Raw genomic sequence first — 14450 nt, forward strand, 5'->3', positions numbered from 1 at the left:
TTATGGGAAGGAGGGGAAGAGACATTCAGAGGGAAGGAGACATTTGAGTAAGGATTTAAAGTATGTGAGGGAGTAAGGCATGTGAAGATAGAGGGGACAAGCATTCAAATAGAGGGAACAGCAGATGCAAAGGTCCTGAGGCAGAAAAAGGCCTGGGCTGTTTCCAGGGAGCAACAAGGAAACCAGTGTTGCGGAGTGAGATGGGAATTGAGTCAGAGAGATGAAGAGGGTAGGGTGGATCCTAACAGTTGCTTGAGCTTTTATTCTCAGTGAGACAGGTAGTAATTGGAAAGTTATGAGCAGAGAAGTTACATTATCCAATTTAACTTTTGATAGGATCACTCCAGCTCATGTGGTGCATTTTTTTATTAAGGAACTAGTCAGAATTAAAATGTTCTAGTTTTCAAAAATGGCGTATGTACAACTCATGTAATTCGCTTGTGAAAATGTTATGTGCTTCCTAGGTGTTGAGTGCATATTGACTTGCTTTTTTGCTAAATGTAGCAAAAACCAGTTGTAAATTTATACTTGTTTCTTCCCCTTTAATGCCACTCACCTGTCACATAACTGGAAGTATTTTTTTCCCTAATGGATATAATATTACAACTCTCAATAATGCTCTTGGCTCTGTGGAAGCCTACTCTAAATTTTCTTGCACGTATTCTGGGTTCAGTCCTGCCTCTGCCCCTCGACCCTTACTGCTCATCCAGATTGGAACGTCATCTGTAATTCCTTCCCACCAGCCCTTCAAAGTCAGTTCAGTTGCTGCAAAGCCTTCACTGATCATTTCCATGGCTACTAACCCCTTCTCCAAAATCCTCACCCTCAGAATATGCATCATTGAGTTTTGGCATCTAATTGTGCATTGTACTATGTTTTTAAACAGTGTTTGCTTTTTCTACGTAACCAGGTATCTCCTGGAAAACTGGGTGCATGTCTGTATTTCCACAGGTCTCAGCTCGCAATAGGTGCTCAATAAGTACCTGATGGTTGTTTGTTTAACCCTTCAACCCATTTCTGTCAATATATCTGTCACAGTGAGACTATGCTATTCAAATCTGGTTTTCAATGAAGGAATGTCCCTGGGAAGCCTGAGGGAACTGGTGAGGGTATAGCAAGCCAGGTGAGGGAGCCCCTCTAGTTTCACCTTGGATCATGGCACCAGTGTCGCTGTTCCCTTTCCCAGGTGCTGAATAGCTTACACATGCTTCTTTGCTATCCCATGAAATGAAAGAGCAGTTGATTTATGTGTCTCTTCATCTACTATAACTTTAATTTTTGTTTTGCCTCCCTGGTTCTTTGTCACACTGCATTTTTTTTGGTAGCATCCATCACAGACATGGAAAGCTTTTGCTATAAATAAAAAATAAAGACATTTTTATTATATATTTTAACATATTATAGTCCACCACAATAAACAATTAATCAATTGGTAGTAGGAAATAATTAAATGCTTCATTTTGGAGTTCCTAAGCATGAAAGACACACAGTCAACATAAAGCAATATGTGTAAAAATGTGTGTGTAAGGTCAATGCATCTAAGGAATAGAGAATATATTTTCCAATATAGTCCTGGCCAGGTATATATCAATTTGAGTTTCAAAGAAAACAGAAACTTGCTATCTCAATCATGAGCAATCTGAAATTGGTCTTGTAGATGGATGTCAAGGGTCAGTAGTAGAGATAGTGATTAAAGATGCATTTGTCAAGGTTCTTTACAACTTTTTGTTATCAGAAACAACCATTTGTTGTCATTGAGATGTTTTGCTTTCATTAAAACCAGTAGTGATTATAAATGGAAATAAGTGTACTATTGAATTTTACACCTTACATTGCTTTGTAGTGATGGAAGTCAATTTACCTCGGAGTTCTCTTCAAATGAGAAGTAATTTTGTAGTCTATACAAAAAACTAACTCCTAAGATAGCCACCTGGACCCAGAGAGCATACTAAAATCAAGCATATCACTTGAATGGGGCTAAAATGACTAACTTGATCTTCTGCCTCTATGAACAGGCATTTATCTACTACTGAAATAATAAGGGAAACAGGCAAGACAGATGGAAGAAGCCTCATTTAGATCCTGTAGTGCATGCCAGAATACGCATATGTGGGCCAGTTTCTTGTTTAAGGGATAAGATATTTGCTGATAATAAAATTCAGCTTCTTAGTCCATTAACATTTAATGATTGAATTTTAGTGAATAAGTGTTGGGGAAAATTATTTTTAGATGTCAGTGTTTCATTTCTAATAAAATCAATGGATGATTTGCATGTATTATTCAAAGGAAGAAGGATTTCTGTTATTTCTGTATTAACTCATAAAAAGTTTATAAAGGATTATTGGGTTTTTTAAAAATATTGTCATTAAAAATAATCACAGCCATCTTTTCCCATATTACCTGACTAATAATCTTTGCTGTATACTTCAGGCATGAACTTCTAGAAGAAGCTCGGAGAAAGGGATTACCTTTTGCCCAGTGGGATGGGCCCACTGTAGTCGCGTGGTTAGAGGTAAGAGAGTTACACCAGAAGGCTCTTAATCCAATCACTGCTAACTTGATAGTATTTTTAGAGACAAGTAAAGACCGGTTCCTGACATCCTAGTTTTCCAATAGTCTGGAATAACTTATAAAGAGAATATTTGCTTTATCTAGGGACCCATGGGCATTCTTGTGATTTTACTCTGATGTTTTCTTGTGATTGTGGCAGAAGGAAGCAGGCCGTGAGATAAAAGAAAGTTTTGGTAAATTCTATCTTCTTCATATCTAGAGTAAATCAAGAAGCAGTTTTTGAGTGATACTTCTGTTGTTGCAAGAAAACATCTGTCCCAGTACATCAGTCCAGAGCCCTTCCTCATCAGCAGGTTAACAGAGAAGAGGTATCTCCATATATTTAACACTTCTGTCTTATCCAAGATATTGCTGCCATTCCTTTGCTTGTAGTATAATTCCTGAACCTAGTTCTTTAAGACTAGGGGACAGCTAGATTTAGACATTTGGAGTTATGCAGGAGAAGATGCATCCCCTTGTTCCCTTCTGTGTCTAGACTGAATGTTTTAATGAAACAAAAACTACATTCAGCATTTCCTGCATAACACAAGGGTCTGGAAAAGTGAGTTAGTACTTGATCAGCTTGGAGGCAGCAGGAGCAGACCAGGACAGTGAACGAAATACATATTTGACCACAAAGGGCCCCTTCATACCACTTATCAATAGTTTTCACTGCCCCTTCCATTCAGTTCTCTAATGTGGGCTGTTGGTAGCTGCTAGGATACGCTGACGTCAAGGCAAAGGAGAATACAGTCAGCCCTCCCTATCCATGGGTTCCCCATCGTGGATTCAACCAAACACGTTCAATCCGAGACAGAATCCGAGGATGATGAGCCCAACAGTAAGGGACTTGAGCATCTGCGGATTTTGGTATGGGGTGTCCTGGAGCCAATTTCCTGAGGGTACCAAAGGACTGACTGTATGAACTTTTCTTGCTTGGCAGAGGCAGTTAAAACCCATTGTTTTAAAAGGTTCGGGATTATAAAATTGTCCACCTTCATTATCATATCACATCCAGAGCTAATGAATTAATCAATAAGGAACAATCAAAACTCACTTGAGTTTAAAAAATAATCTTATACAGATAAATATAAAAACATGCTGCATTTTTTTCTTGGACTGAGTGAAAGAAGGCTATGTCTTGCTTTATTTTATTCTTTTATATCAGTCAGGGAATTTTTAGCTTATTAGTGATCAGAGCTGCTTCTTCCAAATATTTCTTTCAAATTACTATATTTTAAAAATCAATTATAAGACAAAATGCTTAAGAAAGCCCACCTCAAAATTGAGAGCAATTCTTTGTTCAGTTTCACTCCAGTAAAATGAGCTGCAGTTTGACAGAGAGTTAACTGCTATTTTGGCAAGTGCTGAACAAATCCTTTATATATTAAAAAAACAAAACAGATTTACTTACATTAAGGGGCTAGGAAATGACAGGCAGTGAAGTTTGTGCTAATTAAAACTATCCTGAGCACGCAGAAATTGCTCATAATGTGTTCCATAAAGTGACTTTATAAAATGACTTTATACAGTGACTTCACAACTATTTACAGAGCACCTCTTTGGTGCCTGACTTTGTTCTAGATAATTCAAATGCACTTCTGAACAGAGTATGTATATGAAACATTGGTCCTCCTTGAGCTTATTTTCTTTCATGTGATGACAGATAGAGGAGTAAATGACACTCTATGTTAGAAGCTAAGTGCCATGGAAAAAAAATAAGGCAAGGAATGGGGATAAAGAATGTCTGCTTGGTGTTATGGGAAGGAGGGGAAGAGACATTCAGAGGGAAGGAGACATTTGAGTAAGGATTTAAAGTATGTGAGGGAGTAAGGCATGTGAAGATAGGGGGACAAGCATTCAAATAGAGGGAACAGCAGATGCAAAGGTCCTGAGGCAGAAAAAGGCCTGGGCTGTTTCCAGGGAACAACACGGAAACCAGTGTTGTATAATAAGTGAAATTATACAATGGAATAAACAAGATGAATGAGGTGGGTGATCCAATGAATGAGAGCTCTTAACTTTCACCTCCTTTAGTATCTCCTTCAATGCACAGCCCACTAAGAGTGATGTGAACAAATAAGTCTGATGCTTCACACACCATTTATCGACACCAAAAACTTTGTAAAAGTCTAATCAGGGATGACCTTGGTAACCATGTATTGGCAAGCATTTGGGTAATGTTAACCAGTGTGGAAATCCAAATATCTTAGCACAGAGGAGATGAAAAGAGGTGACAATCTTTAGGGTCCAGTGAAGGTATATTTAGATGTTTAGTTATTTTGAACAACTTGAGTTTACAAACTATGAAGTCAAGTCCCATCTTCTGTCGTAGCTAATCATATCTGTCAAGGCAAGGTCAATTCCTTTGCCTAATCTGTAGGAGATACTATATTCAGTCATGCACTGTACCTATATCCCCTCTCTCCTTCTCTTATCTCAGTCACAGCCCAGGCCACATTGACTGAAAGATTTGACTTTTTGTGTTTCCTCTACAGAGGCAAGCAACCCTTTAATATGGCAGAATTTTTTAATTAAAAAAAAAATCAGTGTTACCTATTATCATGTAACAAATTATCCCAACACTTAGCATTTATTTTCCTCCTGGCTTCTGTAGGTCAGGAATCTGGACATGGTTTAGCTACCGCCTCTGTTCAAAGTCTCTCACAAGGCTGCGAGCAAGGTGTCAGCCAGGACAGCAGTCATCTCAAGGCTTGACTTGGGGAAATCCAATTCCAAGCTGACTCAGTTCCTTGCTAGCTGTTGGCCAGAGACATCTGTTCCTTTCCATGTGAGCATCTCAAAGGACAACTCACAGCCCTGCAGCTGGCTTTCCCCAGAGCGAGAGCTCGGAGAAGACAGAGGGGGAGAGGACTGGCAGGAATGAAGCCACAGTCTTTTCATAACCTAATCTGGAAAGTCAGATCCCATCACTTGTATCATAGTCTTTTCATTACAGTAAGTCACCAGGTCCAGCCCAAACTCAGAGGAAGAGGACGATACAAGGGCAGGAATATCAGGAAGTGAGATCATTGGGAGCCATCTTAGAAGCTGCGTAACACCAAGCCTTAGAAATAATAAAGCCGAATCCCTTCCAGTTTACAAATGAGGAAAATAAGGCTGAGGTTTACAGGACTTACTTGACTCGCCAATGACAAGGAAGGAATTAGAGCCCAAGCCTTCTGATTCTTGATCCAGAGCTCTTGGCATTGTACACTGCTGATTTATAGTTTTTCTTCTCTTACTCTCTCACTTTCTCTCACTCTCATGCTCTCTCCTTTTACTCAATCTGTTCATATCAACAAATAAAATCAACAACAACAAAGAAATCAGTATTTTGGCTGTTTAAAACCAAGATTTAAACTGCTCATTTGCATGTGCCCTGTTTCTTACTCATAGCTAATGATGGAGGTGGGGGGGGGGGTAGGAATGGAAAGAATATTCCTTATTTAAGTGTATGTAATTCAGATGCTACAACACAGTGCATTCACCCCGTGCTGCAGATAATGTGCCGGGCATTATGCTGTGCTCGTTGCACTACCAATTCAATTGTCTTTCCAGAGCCTCACAGCAAAGCTGAAGAATCACAATCCCTAATTTCTAAAACATTATTCATTTTGTAACTCTCTTTAGCTAATGTTTTCCAGATGTTTATAATGCTTGCCTCTTCCATTAGCCCAGCATTTCATTCTCCAAAAAGTATTTTCATATTTAGCATCTAATTGAGTTCATACACCTATAGGTAGATAGATTGGAAATGTGGCTTAGCCACATTAAAGCCTTTGATCAAAGGCACTCAGAATTCCAAAGGAGAGTTATAAACTGAAGTCGTTTATTAAACAAATGTTAATTGAGCCTTTACCAAATGCAGCTTGCAGCTGTTCTTGTCCTTAAACTCAAGAGGAGATTTGGTGAGGTGCACCTATTATATTTATCCCTAATAATATAAATTAGTTGTTAAATTGCAGACCCTGAAGACTGCATTTCCAATCTTTGTTTCCATTACTGCCTAACTGGTTTTTTTGAATAAATTATTTAATGTCTTTGTGCATCTGTCTCTTCTGGGGAAAGAATAATAGCATCTCTTTCATGGGGTGTGGTAATAAATGAGTTCATGCAAGTAAGGTACTTAAAATAATGTCTAGCACATAGACATTGTTAATGGTTAACTATTATTATAACCTGGGTATGTATTTTTCCCTATCCAACAGCTCTGGTTGGGAATGCCTGCTTGGTACGTGGCAGCCTGCCGAGCCAATGTGAAGAGCGGTGCCATTATGTCTGCTTTATCAGACACTGAGATCCAGAGAGAAATTGGAATCAGCAATCCTCTGCATCGCTTAAAGCTCCGACTAGCAATCCAGGAGATGGTTTCCCTAACCAGTCCTTCAGCTCCTCCAACATCCAGAACTGTGAGTCCATTTGTGCTCCTTCCCTCTCCCAGTGCTGGGTGAATAGCAGCATCTCCAAGTCCGCAGAGCAAAATCGTGGCAGCACACATTTCAGTGTCAGCATGAATTATTCTGAGGAGATTTAGCTTGCTCTCCATTAACCTTGCTGCTACTTTTAATAGGTTTTCAACTGAGGAACTGTGATTCCTATCAGACTTGAAGCCTGCAACCAAGATAGACTTTTGAGCTAGCCTCTAGACTAAAGTTTAGATTTTTCTCCCAAGCAACAAGACCAAGAGTTTACTCTTTTTCAGAATTTTTCTTTTTAATGTACTACAACATCTCAGGAGATGAGCAATAGGCATTAGTACTTTTTGAAGATGTAATGCTAAACTCACTACTTCTTAAGCAGTTTTCATAATTATGAAAGTACCTTAGTATTTAATGTTTTATAAATACCAAGTGGATTACCTTCCTTCAAAACCTGTTTGCCTTTTATTTATAAATCCCTATTTCTCTCATAATTTCATCCCTATCTTAATATTAGGAAAGAACAAAATATCTAAAAAAAGCATGCCAGATGACAAATTCAAACACTGAGGAAAAACTCCCAAATAATCTTTCTTTAGTCCTTTCCCAAATTATATCTTTTGCTGATAAAGGATATGATTTCTGTTGTTAAATGGATTTTTCTGGTCCCATGTCTTATGCAAAATAATAAAATATGGAAGAATGAGGTAAGTTTGAATAGTGGGCAAAAGATAGAAAAGTGATATTACTTTATTTCAGTTTTCAGGCACGAAGCTAACTTGAGTATAAATTTTTACATGTGGTCTTAAACATAGACCCTAAATTAGAGAAATTTGCTTCATTTTTATTACATATATTCTTGTATTCCTTCCCAGTGTACTAGATTCCAATGCTAGAAATACAAGGTCAAATTTAAAAAGTGTTTATCTTTCTTGTATAATTCCATCTTAACTTCTTCCTAAGAAACATTTAGGAGAAAACATATACTTTAACAAATTCTTATATATAACTTGTATAACATTTTAAAATGTATATAAATGTTGTATACTATAGCTGAAGTATTACTGAAGCTAAAAAATAATTCAGAATATGTTTAAAATAAAAGCTGAGAAGGCTATTAAAATAGTTATTGTAAACTGAATTCAGATCTGATGACGAGTGTCCTGAGTAACTTCCAGCTGAGGGAGAAGTGTCATGACTGGTTTATGTTAACACTCTTCTCCCAAGAGCGAATTTGAACAAAAATATTTAAAATTCCTAATCTTGCAAAAGTAAGAGCAATAGAAGCCCCAACTTCAAGATGAAAATAAGAATATAATTTATTATTTCTATTTAGTATCCTAACCTATTTCTTAAAGAAAAATTGAATAATTAAGCACTGTTTTTCTAAAGCTGTCTAAGCAAACTGAAAGAACTCAAATCACAAGCTATTAAAGGTAAGAACATACTCAGTTGTTCAAAAAACAGCCAAATGTGAAGAGAGCTTATGAAACCTTTCTTGATCTATTCTCAGTTCGCCTCAAAGGCTTTATTTCCTCAGATCAGGATCCCAACAACACAGAACTACTTTCAGTTTCCTAAACTTTTATGATTTGGGTTGATTATAAGCTTTTTCAATTGCTCTTCCCTCTGCCTAGAACATTCTTTCCACTCCAAGATCACCATTCTTCTCCAACTCATCCTTCATCTAATGATTCCTGAATGTTCTTCCTCTAAAAAGTTTTCACTAAGCCCCAAAGTCTGGATTTTCTTCCCTTCCTGAGTTACTACTCTGTATACTTATAAAAGCTATTTTATAATTTTCTCTTCTTGATTCATGCCACACTAGGCCAAGCAAGTATATTATCAGGTTTTCCATAGTCCCCAGGCCTTAACTCAGTGCCTGGCAAATTGTAAATAGTAAATATGCATCTTAAAATGATGATTGTATAAGTCACTCTACTCACCATTATAGAGGATATGAGATACGTATGCCCTGATTACAGAGAGGGCAATCAAACTAAGAAAAGGAAGATGTGTTCACCAGCAGGTTTAGTAGAAGATGACATAGTTTAATTCCTTAATGTGAGATAGAAGCAGAGTGCCGTGGAATTCAAAGGAAGGAGAAGTCACTTCTGGTTGAATAAGGCTTCAAAGAGGAATTAACATTTGAAAAACAGGTAATATATTGTTAATTAATTATTAAAATTATTAATATTTTCACTATTAACTTTTTGATAGAGACCTTTTCATTCTATTTTCTTTCTTATTTTATAAAAATGAATTATTTTCACATAATATATTATTTTGTACTTTTAAAACTTAGTAATATAGCATGAATATTTCCCCCATTTTATTAAGTATGCAATTGTAATATTTTTAATTGCAGCATACCTCCTTAATGGAAATACTGTAATTTATTTAACCAAGTCCCTAATATTGGACATTTTGCTTATTTAACAATTTTCTTTGTATTTCTAATACCATAGTGGATAAGCAAGTAGTTATATTATTGCATTAACTGAACTGTAGTAATTTCCATAGCAATATTTGTATACAGGGCATTTATATTCTTATTACTTTTGAACCTTAATTGTCAAATTGTGTTGTATAGTCTTTTTTTTTCCTTTGTCAATGTTAATGATTACATTGCTTAAATTTACATTTTAAAAATTACTAGTAAAGTTAAATTTTTTCATATGCTTATTTATTTTAGCATTTAAATAAATTACCTATTCATAACCTTTTTCATTTTTCTATAGGATTATAGGAATATTCATTTTTTACTAATGTGTAAAAGCTCTTTATTCACAGAAGACGTATGCCCTTTGCTAAATATTGATGCAAGTTTCATAAGAGATAAGTTGTCTCTATTTGCTTTAAAAATAATCTACTGAGTGCTTTTTATTTCTTTTACTCCATCTACATGGAAGTATTTACTTGTTTCTAATATATTTCAAATATGATTTGCTTTGCAAAAAAACTACATGTGAATTTCTAGGAATTAATCCACTGCATAAAGTGAAGCTGAAAACATTTTAAAGTCATCACCTAAAATTATATACTAGGATTCACACTTTGAAAATTCAAAAGTAGTTGGTTTGGTTTTTTTGTTTTTTGTTTTTTTTAAGAAATGTTATCATGTCTTCTAGAACACTGCACGTAGTTCTGATCCTACAAGATTTTCCGTGTGTTTAGGTTTGGGTTTGGGTTCTAAGAAAGATGTATCTTGTTCATTCACTCAAGTTCTAAAGAGAAAAAAACAAGATACTTAGATTTTTTTTTTTAAACTGAACAGAACTCTGCCTCCTTTTCTGTCTAGACGAAATGGGCTAACATTAGAAAAATCTAATGTTTACATTTATTATTACTATATTATTTACATTTTTTATATCTTTGGGCCAGCCCTAATCTTCCAGCTTTCTGTTTCCTCTTCCTAAGCTACAGTTACTGTAGAAAGCCTCTTACAAAATAGAATAGAGATGGAGATATCAGGTAATTGAAATATTTGGTTAAAGAGGTGTGTCATAAAGAATAAATAAATACTTTAAATATTTTATCTTAAGTAAAAATATGTAAATGTTCAGGCACTTGCAAATTTAGATGAAACCCTAGGACTTTTCTTTGAGTATAATTCCAATGCCTGGAGTTTCACATTATGTTTATTTAATAACTTCATCCATTAAACATCTTCAATTTTTAAAATTTGAGTTTCTTTTTAAAGTGATAACTTGAAGATACTTGAAAAGCTATGTGAGTGCAGAATCCTCCTGGAAATTTACCAATTCTTCCCCAGACTTTGCTGAAGTTGTATCTCACTGACAATGTGTTTTAAGATTTACCTTTATCTGGTCTTTCCAAATAATTCAACTTAGTGTTCACACATGAGCCAAGTTTATTTAATTTTGGCTCTATGTAATATTTATTTAAATTGCCTAATTTTTTAAAAAGTGCAGTGGAAGTAGACAGGTTTGGAAACAAATATAAATGATCTTTAGTAAAAATATAATTCAGCAAATTTGAGCAGACATGTATGGCATAAGATAGGCTTCAGCACAATGTACGGGGAAAATAGCATTTATTAAACTAAAGATTTACTTGGGTAGAGATTGTTTAATGAAAATTCTAATGAAATTGTAGTAACAGCCAACATCAGTGGAGTACTTACTAAGTGTCAGTCCCTGTTCTAAGTGCTCTACATGCAATAACTCATTTGAGCCTCAGGACAATGCTATGAGATGGGTACTTTTATGACATCTATTTTACAAATGGGAGAAACTGATGAACAGAGAGGTTAAGTGACTTGTCTAAGGTCACACCCCAGGTGGTTTTGCCCCATAGTCTATGCTCCTAACAAGTGTACTCTCCTGCTTCTTGAACTCTACCAGTTTTCCTTCTTTTTTGCAACATTCTTCCAGTCTACTTTGGTTCCACTTTTCATTATTACTAACCTCCTAAGCCTCAACCTTTAATGTAAATAAGGTGAAATATAATTGTGTAAAACTAGTCTTATTATAATGAGAAATATTTCTCTTCTTGTGGTGAGAAATATCAATTAAGATAAGGGAAAAATGTAGATCTAGGCCATTTTGAAAGTGAAAAGTAAATTTCAAATTAATTTACTTTGTAATTCAATTATAAAGTAAAAAATTCTTCAAAATGACTTATGTAGCAACAGAAGTTACTTCTAGCTAGATAAAGTTTAGGATTATTCTGAGGTCTGGCTGCTTTACTTATTTTGTATTTCTGACAGCAAGAGAATTATTTTCCTCCAATTAATTTTCATGAGTTATCCCTTAAACTCATTTTAATATTAATATTTATATCATAATTCTGTCCTGAATGATTTAATTAGTTAAGTGCTTTAATTCTCAACATCCTTTAGGAATTTTCCTACTAGATCTCATTTGATAATACTATCTGAATACTCTACTCCATCTGGACTAAGGTGAGGCCAGCAAGGCACCTCAAACAAAATTGAATGAGGCACTCACTGTCAGTACCGACCTTGCACTTGCATGATCCTGAAAGTGAGTGCTTCTTTAAATGTAGCCCCCTTGACACCTCACCTACCTCATCCTAGTCCCAGCCCTGTATCAGAATATATTACATCATAATTTTAAATTATTTGTATTTTTTCTAGTATGAGTATGGAGTTTTAGTCTACTTAACAGATGTAGAATCTAAAATTTAGAGAGGTTTAGGAAATGTCCTGGGTAGTTACTGAGAAGTGGCACTGCTAGAACTCAAGCCTCTTGATTATAATTTGGTAAATTTCCAGTTAGTTAAAATTTTAGAAATCATTTGCTAGACTCAAATGGTATTCGCCACAAAAAAAAAAAAAAAGCCTACTGGTTTGCATTCTCCAGCTCAGATACTGGGGGTTGCAGCATGGACTGATGTAAATGATTTTCAGCGGCTCTCAGAAAACCACAACCAAATTATATGATACTTGTCCTTTATGCTTTTCCAAGCTACTTTTTGCATTGTCTTTATCCTTGGACCCAAGGCACCAGAGTCCCTTGGTTGCTCAAAGCGTCCCACTCTAGCTATTCTCTAAGATGTGCTCTTTGCTGAAACACTCATGCTCTAAAGCACCCTTTTATGACTTACCCTGTTGAAAGTTCCATCCTTTAAACTGGTGGTAAAAAGAAATAAATCTGAATAATTGACTTACTACACATGGGTTTGCTTATAAAATAAACTTGTTAAAACCTCAACTAATGCTTAATTGATTGGGTTGTTTAGAAGTCATTTTATGGATTACTTTACAAGACTCTAGAGCAGGCAGTGCTCCTCAGAAGTAAAACTGCAGCGCATAAGTGAACAGCTAACTTACAACTTCAGAAAGTTTGGCAACCATACTTGAGAAAATTGCCCTGGATATATACTCATTTTGCATGTAAAGATACAGATAAAGCCATAGCTTGCAGAGTCCTACTCACCCCAGAATATGGTGATAGACTGGCAAGTATAGACTTTAACCTGTGAAAGAGATTATACATGTATGTATTCTAGTATGAAATAATACTGGTCAAGTTTCTTATAGAAGGAGGGAGATCTTCATTGTTTGGATTCACAATCAAGGTCGAATCTTTAGAAATCATTGTAAAACAATCTGGCTTGAATGAATTTCCTCTCAGGTAACCGTCACTGAAGGTCACGTTGAACAGTATAGCCACTCAGGCAAAACACTGTCGTCACTGGGTATAAAGGGAATGTGACAGATGAGTGTAAAATTCTTTTTAACATAGCACACGGCTCAAAACGTCAGTAAAAGCAATTTCTGCCAAATGATTTAATGATTCATATATTCATACACAACTTTCTGTTTATAATGACCACCATTCCTGGAAGCTAGGGATAGAAAGGAGGGGCATTTAATGACATGGATGACTGCTGTATTCTCAGTATATTTTACAGTTGTGCACAGTTTTATCTTTTAGAAAAAAATTCATATATACTCAAAATTCCAAAATGGTAGGAGAATGAGAATTCTTTACATATATATGATGCTTATCCTTTGAGATTTTATGCCCATATGATTTACTTATAATTATAAATATTTACTACTCAACTCTGTTTTGGTACTCAACTATATATATGAGTAATTCTCTTATACATGAGATTTATCTTATGTCAAATTATATTCATCAATTTAGTTTATACGTAGTTATTTTTAAAATTATATTAAATTACATTATTTATAATAGAAGATAAGTCAACATGGTACTATGTGTTGGTAGAAAAGGCAAGAGAGAATTATGGTGATGACTTATGTCAACTTTGCTACTTCCAATTCTTTGAAACTAGACCCCTTCCAAAACAAGTAACAAGCAATACATAAGATTAAATTCCACTGTAACTATAGAATTGATGTGCTTGGACAACACTGAAACGTTCATAAATTTTTCCCAGTAAAATGGTGGAATTTGATGGGAAGTGGTTCACAGTGATCTGTATGTTACTAAGTGGACTTTGGTCTAGAAATTGTATGTATTAATACTTCAGTGTATAAAACAAACATCATGGGTTGTTTTTTTAGAAGGCAAATGAGACTTCATAATAGAATAGTGCCTGCTAGAGGGAAAATTTCCTTTTACATCATGTTCTTCTCTATAATAGTGAAGGATACTGCTAAAAAATTAGGAAACCTAGGTTTTGTGACTTCTGACAATATTTAGTGGAAAAATACCTATTATTAACTCCAAAATAGCATTTCTCTTCTTTTTTCTCTATACGAATATAGGAAAACAACATATTTACTGAACTGTAAAAGGAAGAGGTCATTTGGGAAAAGCTGATATTGGTTTCCAAACAAGTTATGATAGAGCTTTCAGCTTTGTATTTACAACCAGTTTTCTCTTTCCAAGGACGTTGAAGAATTAAAACTTTGTGAGCAAAATATTGGTAATAACACAACAAAATACATGTGCCTTTGTTTACTGAAGAAAAAAATAAAAATATTCTTCTACAGATCAAATTTATTCAGTTCTCCAT

At 35.2% G+C, this 14450-nt stretch overlaps 1 protein-coding gene across 4 annotated transcripts in view; it reads left to right on the top strand.

Annotated features, from left to right (window-relative positions):
* PPFIA2 (PTPRF interacting protein alpha 2) overlaps window positions 1-14450 on the top strand; it is a 470166-nt gene that overhangs the window by 429488 nt on the left and 26228 nt on the right. For all 4 annotated transcript variants that reach the window (XM_061205834.1, XM_061205833.1, XM_061205835.1 and 1 more), the window contains 2 exons: window positions 2431-2512; window positions 6762-6962. In XM_061205834.1, the coding sequence (XP_061061817.1) occupies window positions 2431-2512; window positions 6762-6962 (283 nt within the window). The remainder of the gene's footprint in view (window positions 1-2430; window positions 2513-6761; window positions 6963-14450) is intronic.

This window comes from Eubalaena glacialis, chromosome 11 (genome assembly GCF_028564815.1).
Source record: "Eubalaena glacialis isolate mEubGla1 chromosome 11, mEubGla1.1.hap2.+ XY, whole genome shotgun sequence".
Classification (NCBI taxonomy): Eukaryota; Metazoa; Chordata; class Mammalia; order Artiodactyla; family Balaenidae; genus Eubalaena; species Eubalaena glacialis.